The sequence below is a fragment of the Phyllopteryx taeniolatus genome, chromosome 2 (assembly GCF_024500385.1).
Source record: "Phyllopteryx taeniolatus isolate TA_2022b chromosome 2, UOR_Ptae_1.2, whole genome shotgun sequence".
Classification (NCBI taxonomy): Eukaryota; Metazoa; Chordata; class Actinopteri; order Syngnathiformes; family Syngnathidae; genus Phyllopteryx; species Phyllopteryx taeniolatus.
The window spans coordinates 39,906,509-39,923,167 of record NC_084503.1 but is presented as its reverse complement, the minus strand read 5'-3'; the positions used below and the strand labels follow the sequence as shown (position 1 = coordinate 39,923,167).

Below are 16,659 nucleotides of genomic sequence, written 5' to 3'. Positions count from 1 at the left end.
AGGGATGTGTTCCCGGAGGAAACCGACTCAGGCACAGGGAGAACATGCAAACTCCACATAGGTGCGGCCGGGATTTGAACCCCAGTCCTCAGAACTGTGAGGCAGATGTGCTAACCACCTGCCCACCGTGCCGCTAAATTTTTCACTCTTTGTTATATTACAGCCATTTGCTAAAATCATTTCTTTTTTTTTTCCTCATTAATGTACACACAACACCCCATTTTGACAGAAAAAAACGGAATTTAAATTTTTGCAGATTTATTAAAAAGAGAAAAACTGAAATCACACAGCCATAAGTCTACAGACCCTTTGCTGTGACACTCATATATTTAACTCTGGTGCTGTCCATTTCTTCTGATCATCCTTGAGATGGTTCGACACCTTCATTGGAGTCCAGCTGTGTATGATTATACTGATTGGACTTTATTAGGAAAGCCACACACCTGTCTATATAAGACCTTACAGCTAACAGAATGTCAGAGCAAATGAAAATCATGAGGTCAAAGCAACTGCCTGAAGAACTCAGAGACAGAATTGTGGCAAGGCACAAATCTGGCCAAGGTTACAAAAAACTTTCTGCTCCACTTAAGGTTCCTAAGAGCACAGTGGCCTCCATAATCCTGAAATGGAAGACGTTTGGGATGACCAGAACCCTTCCTAGAGCTGGCCGTCCGGCCAAACTGAGCAATAAGGGGAGAAGAACCTTGGTGAGAGAGGTAAAGAAGAACCCAAAGATCACTGTGGCTGAGCTCGAGCGATGCCGTCGGGAGATGGGAGAAAGTTCTAGAAAGTCAACCATCACTGCAGCCCTCCACCAGTCGGGGCTTCATGGCGCCGACGGAAGCCTCTCCTCAGTGCAAGACATATGAAAGCCCGCACAGTTTGCTAAAAAAAAAAGAAAAAAAAAACAGCTGAAGGACTCTAAGATGGTGAGAAAGAAGATTCTCTGGTCTGATGAGACCAAGCTAGAAACTGTTGGCCTTAATTCGAAGTGCCATGTGTGGAGAAAACCAGGCACTGCTCATCACCTGTCCAATACAGTCCCAATAGTGAAGCATGTTGGTTGGAGCATCATGCTGTGGGGGTGTTTTTCAGGTGCAGGGACAGGACGACTGGTTGCAATCAAAGGAAAGATGATACAGGGATATCCTGGACGAAAACCTCCAAGAGTGCTGAGGAACTCAGACTGGGCCGACGGTTCACCTTCCAACAAGACAATAACCCTAATCACACAGCTAAAATAACTCAGTGACTGTTTTTGAACGGCCCAGCCAGAGCCCTGCCTTAAACCCAATTGAGCATCTCTGGAGAGACCTGACAAGACTCTTGGCTGTATTAGCTTAAAAAGGTGCTTCTACTAAATACTGAGCAAAGGGTCTGAATATGTATGGCTGTGTGATATTTAGGTTTTTTTTTTCATAAATCTGCAAAACTTTCAATAATTCTGTGTTTTTCTGTCAATATGAGGTGCTGTGTGTACATTAATGAGGAAAAAAATTAACTTTGATTTTAACAGATGGCTGCAAGATAAAAAAGAGTGAAAAATTTAAGGGGGTCTGAATACTTTCCGTACCCACTGGAAATGTTAAAGCAGGTATTGAAGTAATTGATGAGAATTTTAGGGAGCCGATAATGAAGGCTGGCAAAGCAGCAATACCAGTAAGTAAAGCAAAGCAAATTTATTTCTATCGTGCATTTGATACACAAGGTAACTCAATGTGCTTTATTTACATGGTTAAAAGCATTTAAAAACAAAAATATAATAAAAATAAAACAGCTTATAAACATTTAAAACAAAGACAGAAAAAAAGTACAATACAGCGTACAGTGTAAGAAATATTATTTAAAAGTGGAAATGCTCTAAAAAGCATGAGGAAAAAAAGTTTTTAACCTGGACTTAAAAACTGCTCTAGTATGACAACAGACAGTCAATTGACATAAAGACATTGAGAAAAACAGTTGCTGAGCAATAAAAGGTTGCTAGTAATCTGGTAATGCCGGTACAATTTTTATTTTTATTTTTTTTTGACAATTGTGCAAAAAGATGCCTCTAGAGCAGTTTGAATGACTAATATAGCAATAGTCCGGTGCAATGACCATTCTGCAAAGGGCACCGAGACTTCAAGGAATGTACGCAGTTTAAAGTGACTAGTAGTGCGGTAATCTGGGACAATGTCAAGTGTGCAAATGTTGCAGATACTCCTCAGTCAGTGTGCAAGTTGTGCAGATGCTACTCTGGCATGAGTGGCCAGTATTTGTCAAAACAGATATGAAAATAGTGCAGCGTGGCGAGACTACTACAGGGATTGCACAAATAATGTATAATTGGCCCGACAGAAATGTGACAACAAACTCGAGGCAAAAAATTGGCAGCATGTTGCAATGGAATAAATTAGCTGTTTAAGAAGTTGATGGCAAGAGGGAAGAAGCTGTTGGAATGTCTGCTGGTTTTAGTTTGTTCGGTAGCGCCTACCTGAGGGAAGGAACTGGAAGAGCTGGTAACCAGGATGTGAAAGGGTCCAAGAGGATTTTGCACGCTCTTCTCTTGGTTCTGGCAGCGTGCAAGTCCTCACGAGTGGGTAGGGGGGTACCGACAATCTATTCAGCAGTTTTAATTGTCCGTTGCAGTCGGAGTTTGTCCTTTTTTATAGCAACACCAAACCAGACTGTGATGGAAGAACACAGGACAGATTCGATGACTGCTGTGTAGAACTGCCTCAACAGCTCCTGTGGCAGGCAGTGCTTCCTCAGAAGCCGCAGGAAGTACATCCTCTGCTGGGCCTTTTTCGGATGGAGTTGATGTTGATCGCCCACTTCAGGTCCTGAGAAACTGTAATACCCAAGAACTTGAAGGTCTTGAAGGTTGACACAAGGCAGCTGGACAGGGTGAGGGGCAGCTGTGGCGTGGGATGCCTCCTGAAGTCCACGATCATCTCTACTGTCTTGAGCGTGTTCAGCTCCAGGTTGTGTCAGCCGCACCGCAGCTCCAGCCCCTCTACTTCCTGTCGATATGCAGACTCATCACTGTCTTTGATGAGGCTGATGACAGTGGTGTCATCTGCAAACTTTAGGAGTTTGACAGCCGGGTGCGTCGAGGTGCAGTCGTTCGTGTAGAGAGAGAAGAGCAGCGGAGAGAGGACACAATCTTGGGGTGCCCCGGTGCTGATGCTGCGTGTGGATGAGGTGGCCTCCCCCAGCCTTGCTGCAAGTCAGCTAGCACGGACTTCGCAATAGCTTTGAAAACGTCAGATGATTTTGAGTCAAGACAGCTCATTGATTGGTTTCAGTTGCTGAACCGTTTTCTCCACAGTTTTTTGGTCAACTGTATCAAATTCTGACATGGTAATAGAGTTTTTCCTGGGTGGCTTCAGATGTAGTATCATTTTTACCATTTTGCGGATTTGTGCTGATATTTAACCTGATGGATTGTATTTTTTTTCACTCAAATAAGCAAATTCTTTAATTTTTTTGCTGTTAGGAGTTCTGGAGCTATCTGATTCGGGGGGGGGGCTGTGAGCTTGTCAACCACAGCAAACAGTATTGTTGAAGTTCTTACTGATGATTTAAAAAATGTGTTGCTGTCTAGCCTTGACTAACTCTTGGTTAGAATTACAAAGAGTTTTTCTGTAGAGGTCATAGTCAATTTGGAGTTTTGTTTTTCTCCACTTACGTTCTGCTTTCCTACACTTTGATTAAGAGGTCTTTACCATCATTGTGCTCCTCCACGGTGTTCTAGGTCGCCTCAAGATTGTCTTAGTTTTAATGGGAGTGACAGCATTCATGACATTTGAGATTTTCCAGGTGAATTTATCCAAAAGTTCATCAACTGTCTCAGCATTCACAGTTTGTGACACAGCTATGGTCTCCATAAATTTAGTGATGGTACTCTCATTTATGTACCTGTTCTTAATTGACAGAGGTAGTGTGAACTTTTGGGAGCAAAATGGTCAGAAATAGCCATATCCTTAATCTCAACTGATAGAATTTCAACTTCCTTAGAGATGACCAGGTCCAAGATGTGACCTTGAGTGTTGGTTGGACTCTTAATATGTTGAGATGTGTCTAGTATAGCAGAGAGTTTAGATGTTTTTTTTCCCCCGTTATTGTCAACATGAATGTTGAAGTCTCCCGTTATGACAAAATCGTTGTAGTCAGTACAAATAACTGACAGGACTTCTGAAAAATCCTCCATAAGTTTTCCATTATATCTTGGAGGCCTATAAATTATTAAAACAATAACCTTTGGGTCACCTTTAACTAAAAAACAGAGATATTCATAAAAGCTAAAATCACCAAGTATGTACTGTAACATTCATCTCCAAATCGTATCGCTGGGAGAGGTCCACTTCTGAAAACCTCAGCATCCAAACATTGCACTTTTGTTAGGAGATCAATGAAATCTCGCTTCAGTACCTCTAATTGCAGCTTGACAACATCCAGGGACCCTGTGTGAATAATGACAGATTTCAAAGTTGGGTGAGCTCATTAGTGATCTCCAGGATCTTTTTTGTGCTATCAGACACCATGTCATTGGTAAAACACTACTTTGGTGTTCTTCTCACTGCAAAAACGTTTCACATCCTTGAAAGCTCCATCACCAACTATTAACGTTTGGGGTGCCATTTTTTTTCTTGTATGTTTAAGTTTCATACCTTTCAATGGTGATGGGGGATGAGCATTCTTGGCCAGGGTCTTGTAAAACTGGCTCAAATCTATTTGTAAGTCTGACGTCAATGTTTTGCATTGACTCGCGTCCTCTTTTCTTGCCCTTCGCTATAGCGATCGTCCACGGCCGCTTACTCGGGGTTGAAGAAGCACGCAATGCAGGCCAGCCGGATTCCTCGGTAATATGCTGGTGTTGTCCTCCTCCCTTTTAGATGTTGTCCCATATCTTTGGGCTTTTCTCCCAGTAAATTCCAGGGAGAACTGCTGGAGGATCCATTACCGTTTCCACATTCCACATCAGTCCTCTTTGTTGAGCTAAGCGGCTGTCTGTTAGCACACTTCTGCTCACCATTTTGAGACATCGGTAGAACGGTTTCATTCCCCGACTGTCCATTTACTTCTGCATAAACTTCAAGATAGTGGATTTTTGTTTCCAGGACTGTAGCAGTCCGTGCTAGTCCTCAGTGGAATAGAGAGGTATCTTGTTGCTGGCCTCGTTCCCACTAGCAGGCCTGTGCTAATTAGCAGGTCACGCTCACGCGTAAGGGGATATAAAAAAAATATTGGAATATGGTAGCAACTGACTGCATCTACAAAAAAAAGTACAGTCCCACAAGTTTAAAAATATCCAGGAGTCGATTCTTCCAATTTCCTTGGAAGAAGAAAAACAAGCTTATAAGGAAGAAAAAATGCAAAACAGAGGCAAAGCAAGCAGAGCAAGCAGAAAAGCGTCTGCACTGTACGAGGGCGAAAACAAAATCCAGAAGTCCAAAGACTGCATTCTGACGTCATGCAGTCTCGGACCAATCCTAGCTTTGCCTCAGTGTCTGGGTATGTTCAGAAATTCAGTCCGAGGCTCGATTGCGGTATTCAGAGACAGAGCGCGCTCCATTTTCTATAAATTTACTAATGAACATGTTGGCTATTGGCAGGGATACGTCAGTAGGTCCGCCATATTGAATGTGTCAGTTCTGCTTGTACCGAACGGCGCACACCAACAATGTTTCCGAACGTTCCGGGGTGCAAAGAGAGCGCCGGGGGTGAACCTCCCAATGTACCCTGTTGATATTTTGTTCAGATTTTGTATCTTTGTGACTAAGTGTAATGCAACTATATGTTTAAGTTAAGAGCTGGGTGTGTGTCTGTAATGGGATGTATCAAACAAAAAGTCTATGCAGTGTTGTGTAAGCGTGCGGCCAGTAATTTCTATCATTAGCTTCTCAATGTGACTAAGCTGTCTTAACGCATTCACTGCCATTGACTGCTGTTGAATTCAAATATCCATGTTAACATGGAGGAGTGGCAGTGATTAGCTCTTTCAGCTCCTTCCCTCAGGTAGGCGCTACCGATCAATGCAACTAGAACTAGCAGACCTTCCAACAGCTTCTTCCCTCTTGCAATCAACTTCTTAAACACCTAACCTACAATTCCATAGCAACATGCTGGCAATTTTTTGTCTTTTTGTCTTGAGTTTGTTGTCACATTTCTGTCGGGCAAATTATATATTACTCGTGCACTCACTGTAGTAGTTTCACCACGCTGCACTATTTGCATATCTGTTGTTGACCAATACTGGGCACTCATGCCAGAGTAGCATCTGAGGAGTATCTGCAACATTTGCACAATCAACATTGTCCCAGATTGAAGTACTACTCGCTTGAAGTCTCGGCGCCCTTTGCACAATGGTCATTGCACCGGACTATTGCAATATTAGTCGTTCGAACTGCTCTAAGTGCTAGAGGACTCTGCATCTTTTTGCACAATTGTCCAACAAATAAATAAATAAAATTTAAAAAGTACCGGCATTACCAGATAACTAGCAACCCTTAATTGCTCAGTGACTGCTTTTCTCAATGTCTTTATGTCTCAAAAGTGTTCTCTGTCAATTGACTGTGTGTTGTCGTACGAGAGCGGCTCTAATTACCGGAGACAAATTCCTTGTGTGTTTTCTGGACATACTTGGCAAATAAAGATGATTCTGATTAATAATTATTTCTAATCATTCATAAAATGCAGTAGATTATAGTTGTCCGTTTTCTCTGAATTTGTCGATACGCAAGCTCGTCATAGCGAGCAGTTTACCAACAATTCAAAACATGGCTAATATTTATGTTGATTAAAAACATGAATGTCATTAGTATGAAAATCAGTAATTATGCTCACATTAATGTACTTCCATGTCCATTCTGCCGTCTTGTAAGCAAGCTCTTCGCCTGACAACCATACTCCTCGCTTTCAAGTGAGCGCCCAGACCTCACTTGGTTTCAAGGGCTATACACCCCTTTGTGTTAGCCCTTCCCCTAAGAATTAGGACACCCCTTCGTTCTCGTTCACGCGCAAAACCAAGGGCTGAGACGAAGGGGAAAGGGCTAAGGGGCAGTATTAAGATTGGCCCTTATATTCTGGTCTTTTATTATTTTCTATGTCCATTATTTGGTTGCAGGTGCGTGCACAGCTGGACAATGAAAAGAACATCATAGCTCTGGTCCCGTGCCAACCCCTTGAGATCCACGAGACGGTGGCCGAGTGCATGATCTATGCTAACCACTGGGTGGCGCGGAAGATCCAGGAGACCTTTCCTCATCAGGCTCTGCTTCGACATCACCCACCACCACGACAGGAGTTCTTCACCCTGCTGGTGGACAGCGCCAAGTCCAGAGGTTTCACCATCGATACCAGGTTTGTCTAATCATTTCTCATGTACAGCAGTCCTCTTTTGTATCATGTGTCAGTTTTGGGTCTCTACACATGAGAATATTTGTAGATGTTGGAAGCTCAAGTGTGTCATGTACTATTGTTCATTGCCATTATTATGATTCCTAACCAATGTGCATTAGTGTGCCACTGAAAATTATCCAACTTAATTGGTCCGACACATTTATTGTTTATTTACTTACTACAAATAATGTATTTTTTTTCATGTACTACATCAACGCCAGTGACATATGATGACAGATGGCAATTAACCTGTGTATTCACGTTCTGTGGCATTTTTGTTTGGTGTTGTTGTGTGAGAAGTAAAATATGTGCCTTGGCTCACTAAACGGGGAATGCAGGTCTAAAGAACGAGTAGTACATACTATCTTTTTTCAAATAAAAACATTGTCAGTTTTGGAAATTAAATCACATTAGGGGTACACTAAATTATCAGAATCATCTTTATTGACCAAGTATGTTACAAGACACACAAGGAATTTGACTCCGGTAGTTGAAGCCACTCCAGTATGACAACTTACAGCCTCTATGACAAAATATATGTTTAGGACATAAAAAAAGGAGGGTCATTTTGCAATGAAAGTGTACCTCTAGTGTGGCGATGCTGATATAATGCCAATTGTGCAATTTAAAGTGACTAATTGTGCAATGATCTGGTACAGTGACGATTGTGAAAATGGTGTAGAGAGTTCTCGACACACATAAGTGGCCGGTAGTAATCAACAACAGTATGCAAATAGTGCAGTGTGATAAAACAGTGAGTGCACAAATAATATAGAAGTGTCTCAACAGGTACAGTAATTCCTCGATTATTGCAGGGGTTACATTCCATATCACCCCCGCGATAGATGAAATCCATAACATAGTGACCAAATATACATCCATCCATTTCCCGTACCGCTTATCCTCACTAAGGTCGCGGACGTGAAAACCCTATCCCAGCTATCTTTGAGCGAGAGGTGGGGTGCATCCTGAACTGGTCGCCAGCCAATGGCAGGGCACATACAGTCCCCTCCAAAAGTATTGGAACGGCAAGGTCATTTCCTTTGTTTTTGTTGTATTCTGAAGAAATTTTGTTTGGGATCAAAAGATGAACATGAGGGAAAAGTTCAGAATTACAGCTTTTATTTCATGGTATTTACATTTAAATGTGTTAAACAACTCAGAGCACAAAGCACCTTTTGTTTGAATCCACCCACTTTTCAAGTGAGCAAAAGTATTGGAACAGGCATTATTAAATTAACTTAAAGTGAATAACATTTAATATTTGGTGCCATAACCATTACTTGCAATAACAGCATCAAGTCTGCAACCCATTGACTTCACCAGACTGTTCAATTACTCATTTGAAATGCTTCTCCAGGCCTTTACTGCAGCCTCCTTCAGTTCTTGTTTGTTTCTGGGGGTTTCTCTTCTCAGTCTCTTCTTCAGGAGGTAAAATGCATGCTCTATTGGGTTAAGGTCTGGTGATTGACTTGGCCAGTCTCTAAGACACGTGTCAAACTCACCGCCCGCGCACTCCCAGCATGCTCCCCTGAACATCAACGGTGCTACGGTGGAGAGGGTGCAAGGCACCAACTTCCTGGGAGTGCACATCACCGAGGACCTCTCCTGGACCAGCAACACCTCATCACTGGCCAAGAAAGCTCACCAGCGTCTCTACTTCCTGCGCAAGCTGCGAAGAGCCAGAGCCCCGACCCCCATCATGTGCTCGTTCTACAGAGGGACCATAGAGAGCATCTTGACCAACTGCATCACTGTGTGGTACAGAGCCTCCACCGCATCCTGCCGCAAGACTCTCCATCGCATAGTGAGGGCAGCTGAGAAGATCATCGGAACCTCTCTTCCCTCATTTACCTCACATTTACAGCACCCGCCTCACCCGCAAAGCCCTCCGCATAGTGGGGGATGCCACCCATCATCAGGCTGTCAGGAATCTGAACTCTCTGCCCCCTCTACCTCTTCTTTCCTCTGCCCACCAGAACTCTGAACACTAACACCCCGCAAACATGTAGATACACACACACACACCAGACTCAGGGTCGCACCAGCCACTTTAGCAGCGTTGGGGTTTTGTCATCTAATTTATAAATGTCTTATTTGCCTTGGTTCTCTGACCTTGACTATGTTGCACACGTCACCTGACCTTTGATATTTGCACTTTCGATTAAGACTTTCTATAGTGTATATACTATAGTTTATTTAGCTTTTATATTGATATTATTTGTACTGTCTTTTGTAGCACCGCAAGTCCTTGAGTACCGTAATTTCAATCCTCTGTATGTGTTACACATATTGAAGAATTGACAATAAAAGTACCTCGTACCTTGTACCAAATCCAGCCCGCCAAGTAATTTTATGTGGCCAGCGAAAGCAAATCAGGTGCAACTTCCATGATTCTTGATCAAATTTAAGCACTTTTTGCTTACCAAACACCTCTTTACAGCAGCTGAACAAACTATTATCCTTGAATTCTGATTTCAAAACTAGTTATCCATCAATTTGTTGTGTCTATGTAATAATATGAGGAGGCGATGAAACATTTATATGGTTTAATGGCCCTCTGAGAGAAACTGTAATTACAATCTGGCCTGCAATACAAATGAGTTTGACACCCCTGCAGTCTAAGAACTTCCACCTTTTCCTCCTGATGAAGTTCTTTGTTGACGGCAGTGTATTTTGGGTCATTGTCTTGTTGCATGATGAAGCTTCTCCCGATTAGTTTCGACACGTTTTTGTAAGTTGCCAGACAAAATGGTTTTGTAGACTTCAGAATTAATTCTGCTGCTACCATCATGAGTTACAGTGGGTACGGAAAGTATTCAGACCCCCTTAAATGTTTCATTCTTTGTTATATTGCAACCATTTGCTAAAATCATTTAAGTTCTTTTTTTCCTCATTAATGTACACATAATGACATTAAAAACGGAATTGTTGAAATGTTTGCAGATTTATTAAAAAAGAAAAACTAAATATCACACTGCCGTAAGTATTCAGACCCTTTGCTCAGTATTTAGGAAAAACACCCTTTTGAGCTAATACAGCCATGAGTCTTTTTGGGAATGATGCAACAAGTTTTTCACAGCTGAATTTGGGGATCCTCTACCATTCCTCCTTGCAGATCCCCTCCAGCTCTGTCAGGTTGGATGGTGAACATTGGTGGACAGCCATTTTCAGGTCCCTCCAGAGATGCTCAATTGGGTTTAAGTTAGGGCTCTGGCTGGGCCATTCAAGAACAGTCACAGAGTTGTCCTGAAGGCACTCCTCTGTTATTTTAGCTGTGTGCTAAGGGTCATTGTCTTGTTGGAAGGTGAACCTTCAGCCCAGTCTGAGCACTCTGGAGAAGGTTTCCGTCCAGAATATCCTTGTAATTGGCTGCATTCATCTTTCCTTTGATGGCAACTAGTCGTCCTGTCCCTGCAGCTGAAAAACACCCCCACAGCATGATGCTGCCACCTCCATGCTTCATTGTTGGGACCGTATTGGACAGGTGATGAGCAGTGCCTGGTTTTCTCCACTCATACCGCTTAGAATTAAGGCCAAAAGGTTCTATCTTGGTCTCATCAGACCAGATAATTTTATTTCTCACCATCTTGGAGTCCTTCAGGTGTTTTTAGCAAACTTCATGCGGGCTTTCATGTGTCTTGCACTGAGGAAAGACTTTCATCGGGCCACCCTGTCATAAACCCCCGACTGGTGGATGGCTGCAGTGATGGTTGACTTTCTAGAACTTTCTCCCATCTCCCGAGTTCATCCCTGGAGCTCAGCCACAGTGATCTTTGGGTTCTTCTTTACCTCTCTCACCAAGGCTCTTCTCCCCCAATTGCTTAGTTTGACTGGACAGCCAGCTCTAGGAAGGGTTTGGGTCGTCCCAAACGGCTTCCATTTAAGGATTATGGAGGCCACTGTGCTCTTAGGAACCTTAAGTGCAGCAGAATGTTTTTGTAACCTTGGCCAGATCTGTGCCTTGTGTCTCTGAGCTCTTCAAGCAGTTCCTTTGACCTCATGATTCTCATTTGCTCCGACATGCACCGTGAGCTGTAAGGTCTTATATAGACAGGTGTGTGGCTTTCATAATCAAGTCCAATCAGTATAATCAAACACAGCTGGACTCCAATGAATGTGTAGAACTATCTCAAGGATGATCAGAAGAAATGGACAGCACGCGAGTTAAATATATGAGTGTCACAGCAAAGGGTCTGAATACTTATGGCTGTGTGATATTTCAGTTTTTCTTTTTTAATAAATCTGCAAAAATTCCTTTTTTTCTGTCAATATGGGGTGCTGTGCGTACATTAACGAGGAAGCACATTAACCTAAATGATTTTAGCAAATGGCTGCAATATAACAAAGAGTGAAAAATTTAAGGGGGTCTGAATACTTTCCGTACCCACTGTATGTCATCAATAAAGACTAGCGAGCCCGTTACAGAAGCAGCCATGCAAGCCCAAGCCCCACATTATCTCCACCATGCTTCACAGATGAGCTTGTGTGTTTTGGATCATAAGCAGATCCTTTCTTTCTCCATACTTGGCCTTTCCATCACTTTAGTGGAGTTTAATCTTGGTATCATCAGTCCATAAAACTAAAGAAAAAAAATTAAAACAAATATGAAACATAAGAACATCGTAATTCATAGTTTAATGGCTAATAATTTTACCACTGCATACAGCAGACTCAGTTCAGTGTAAATATACTGTACCTGGTTTCATCATCTCATCAAAACATTACATTCATAATATAAGCTTGTCTGCAATTAAACCTTGCACTTTCCAAGATGTCACTGAAATGTTGTTTTGTATTGTCCCTTATAACTGACTAGCTTACAGCAGGATAAAACCTTGTGGATCAATCTTTTTCCGAAGGCGTTGCTACAGTTAGCTATAGAATTCGTTCTCGATTACAGCAGCCAATATCTTGACTCAAACACACACAGAACACAGGATGTTTAATGTAGAGAAAATTTTATCTAAACTACAGGGGAATTTGGGGACAAATGCAGGGGGACTTTACTACAAAAATCACAGGTGAACATACGTAAAGAACAAGATATAGGATGAATGGCTGAACTCATGAGATGAGCGTGAATGAATTGAAGCATGTTGAGAGAGAACAAAGTTGGGACTCGTGTGAGATCATTAATCTAACCCCGCGTTAATATGCACTAATTTGTACTTTCTAGTAATCAATGCAACATTTTACTCACGATCGTAGATCACCTGTTCCAGGGATGGTCTTTTCTCAGTGGGGAAAAAAACAGAAAAAAAAGGTGGGGGGGTTGGTTGGCCGGGGCCAAGCGCAGGAGCTGAGCAGGAGGCGAGGGACGGAGGAGAGAGCGAGCGAGAAGAAGGGATGTCAAGGCTTTTGTACCCCTGAGGTGGAGAAGGAGACAAAGCCCATCGACTCAGGTTTCCATGTTATATTTCATTCTATATACGTGAGTCATGCCCTAAGCACGGGTTAAACTCAGCACATCCATCCATCCATTCTCTACCGCTTATCCGGGTCGGGTCGCGGGGGCAGTAGCTTCAGCAGGGACGCCCAGACTTCCCTCTCCCCAGCCACTTCATCCAGCTCTTCCGGAGGGATCCCGAGGCGCTCCCAGGCCAGCCGAAGGATGTAATCTCTCCAGCGTGTCCTGGGACGTCCCCGGGGTCTCCTCCCGGTGGGACATGCCCGGAACACCTCACAAGGGAGGCGTCCGGGAGGCATCCGAATCAGATGCCCCAGCCACCTCATCTGGCTCCTCTCAATGCGGAGAAGCAGCGGCTCTACTCTGAGATCCTCGCGGATGACCGAGCTTCTCACCCTATCTCTAAGGGAGAGCCCGGACACCCTGCGGAGGAAACTCATTTCGGCCGCTTGTATCCGGGATCTTGTTCTTTCGGTCACGACCCACAGCTCATGACCATAGGTGAGGGTAGGAACGAAGATCGACCGGTAAATTGAGAGCTTCGCCTTTCGGCTTAGCTCTTTCTTTACCACAACGGACCGATTCAAAGTCCGCATCACTGCAGACGCTGCACCGATCCGCCTGTCGATCTCCCGTTCCATTCTTCCCTCACAAGACAAGACCCCAAGATACTTGAATTCCTCCACTTGGGGCAGGATCTCATCCCCGACCTGGAGATGGCATGCCACCCTTTTCCGACTTAGGACCATGGTCTCAGATTTGGAGGTGCTGATTCTCATCCCAGCCGCTTCACACTCGGCTGCAAACTGCTCCAATGAGAGTTGGAGGTCACGGCTTGATGAAGCCAACAGAACCACATCATCTGCAAAAAGGGGAGATGCAATACTGAGGCCACCAAACCGGACCCCCTCTACGCCTCGGCTGCGCCTAGAAATTCTGTCCATAAAAGTTATGAACAGAATCGGCGACAAAGGGCAGCCTTGGCGGAGTCCAACCCTCACCGGGAACGAGTCCAACTTACTGCCGGATATGCGGACCAAACTCTGACTCCGGTCGTACAGGGACCGAACAGCCCGTATCAGGGGGTTCGGTACCACATACTCCCGAAGCACCCTCCACAGGACTCCCCGAGGGACACGGTCGAACGCCTTCTCCAAGTCCACAAAACACATGTAGACTGGTTGGGCGAACTCCCATGCACCCTCGAGGACCCTGCCGAGGGTGTAGAGCTGGTCCACTGTTCCACGGCCAGGACGAAAACCACACTGCTCCTTCTGAATCTGATATTCGACTTCCCGACTCAGCACATTTTCAAATAAATGATTTCCAACTTTGAAACTGTCTCACGCAGAGCTCAAGCATATAAAATGATTGTTTTAAACTTGAGTCTTGGGAAACCAACTACTTATTGTTCAATTCAACATCATTTTGTTCTGTTTGGCTTTAAACCAAGAGGTACAGTTCTGCTCAAGTAGTCTTGTAGTCCGACCTGTAGAATCAACACTTAAATGACAGAGAAATCAATGTATACATTTAGAATATTCAGGAAGGTTTAATTTTGTTTGGTGCAAACGTGGGATTTCTTCAATGTCATTTTACTGTCCACTTCCACCACATGGTACACCATCACGAGTAGTCTAACTGGCAGTGTCTTTAATCACCACTGGGGGGTGGTCATGTTCCATTAATGAGGAGTAAGTGACCATTGTGCAGCAGTCATCAATCAATTATGGGAGTCATGAGGAGATTTGCAGACCTTCTAGGTCATCCTGCATTTCTCCACAGTGAAGTCCTTGTCCTTCTTGGGTTTTACGAGGATGAAAGACTGAGTTTAATCTGATTAAGTGTCAATGTGACTTGACACAGACGTCTGGTGACATGGGGGTCTTGTCCAAAGGAATAGGTCAGTCTTTGTGTTCATGTGGAGGTCAGATATTCGTTACCCTGTTATTGGTGTAAATACTTCCCCAAAGATAATGATAAAATGTACAGTATATTGTAGCACTTTGCCTATTTCCTGTGTGTGAATCCTTGTAGGTCCAATAAAGCTTTAGCTGAATCTCTGGACCGGGCTGTGGACCTGCAGGACCCACTGCTGAACAGACTGCTGAGGATGATGGCCACCCAAGCCATGTCTCAGGCACTATATTTCTCGACCGGTGCTATTTCCCAAGACCAGTACTACCACTATGGTATGAAATACAATACAATACCTTTGACACTCTTGTAGTAGTCATTGGATATATTGAGAGGCATTGCCTGAATGATACATAAAGCTACTTGTTACTATTATTCCTTTGACGAAATGACACTTTCCAGGTTTGGCTCTGGACCGCTACACACATTTCACATCACCCATTCGTCGCTATGCCGACATGGTGGTCCATCGCCTTCTGACAGCAGCCATTGCTGTGGAGAAGGGGCGGAGCCCTGCTAAGGCACTGGCCACTAACAAAGAACTAGATGAGTTGGCTCATCATATCAACAAAAAGAACAGGGTCAGCGCTGTTTTGTTTCCCTTCAAACAATAGGATTTAACCCATTTGATAGTACTTTAGTGAAAATGTTGTTGTGTACACTCAGGGACTGACCGCCATATGACATTTGCAGGCAGCCCAGCAGGCACAGAAGGCGTCCACTGAGTTGTTCCAGTGTCTGTATTTCAAAGAAAGAGACCCTCACACGGACCAGTGCTGCGTGGCCGATGCTGTCATTTACGCCATCCGAGACAACGGTGTGTTGGCCTTTGTTCCGCTGTAAGTTTTCAACTTGCTCTTACATGGAGCTTGGAAAGCCACATTTCGACCCAGCAATGCAGTTCCGTTCAACTCGCCATGGTACTATTTGATACAGTGACTGAGCTGGCCATAGCTGTGTCAGATATGTACAATAATGCTGCTGGTGGTTTCTGAAACTCCAACAGAAGGGAAACTTAATGGGAATAGAGCTTTGCTGGCACATTATACAGTCCTTTTCACCATTATCGGCACCACTTCATTTTTTGCATAACCTATATATCTACAGAAATAAATGGAAATTTACCAAATTTATATCATCAGCATCTCTTAATTGGAGCTCCAAAGTAATTTAACAGAGACCAAAAAAAACTAATTTCACTTAGATATTGTAGTTTCAAAGGGAAGAAAAACCAGAAAACAGCATGTGCAGCAATTTTCGCACCCCTCGATATTTACACTGGGTAAATAAAACATTTCGCTCTAAAATCTCCTGATAATTTTCTGATTTCATGATACCCGTGATACAGTCAAGACCTCCAGTCCCAGATTTAACAAAGCAGCCCCACGACATTATGGATCCTCCAGCATGCTTGACTGCTGGCAGGGTGTTCTTTTCCTTAAAGGCGTCATTGCACCTTCTGTAAACATACTGTTTGTGTGCATTGACAAAAAGCTCTGTTTTTAAATGTTATCATTTGCTCTTTTGTATCAAAAACAAGTCCTCTGTAGAAAATTTGTGTTTCACTTGATTCATTTTCTTCAGGAGATATTCCACATTTGGTACTTAAACTTCATGGGTGCCAATAATGGTGAGCACGACTGTACACATTAATTTCAAGATGCCATTTGTAATCAGGATTTCTGTAATCCAATTCATACTGTGGCTGTGATGCTATGCGTCTCAGCACCATGGCCAATGGTTAAAACAAATATTAAATTGTTAAAATATTTAGTTAAAAACTTTAGAAAACCTTAATAACATTTATTTTTGTAGTCCTATGTGAATGCTCAAGTCCTCTCATTTCTTTGTCAGTTTGTGCAAGATGACAGAAATGTCATGACGTTTTGTAATAGTATAATGTGTTGTCATATAATCTAGTATAATGTGACTTGAAGGCATCATACACT

At 43.3% G+C, this 16,659-nt stretch overlaps 1 protein-coding gene across 4 annotated transcripts in view; it reads left to right on the top strand.

Moving 5' to 3' along the window:
* dis3l (DIS3 like exosome 3'-5' exoribonuclease) overlaps positions 1-16,659 on the top strand; it is a 69,778-nt gene that overhangs the window by 48,797 nt on the left and 4,322 nt on the right. For 3 of the 4 annotated variants that reach the window (XM_061766231.1, XM_061766230.1, XM_061766233.1), the window contains 4 exons: positions 7,109-7,344; positions 14,831-14,985; positions 15,113-15,291; positions 15,404-15,549. In XM_061766231.1, the coding sequence (XP_061622215.1) occupies positions 7,109-7,344; positions 14,831-14,985; positions 15,113-15,291; positions 15,404-15,549 (716 nt within the window). The remainder of the gene's footprint in view (positions 1-7,108; positions 7,345-14,830; positions 14,986-15,112; positions 15,292-15,403; positions 15,550-16,659) is intronic. The other variant, XM_061766232.1, reaches the window with a different exon arrangement.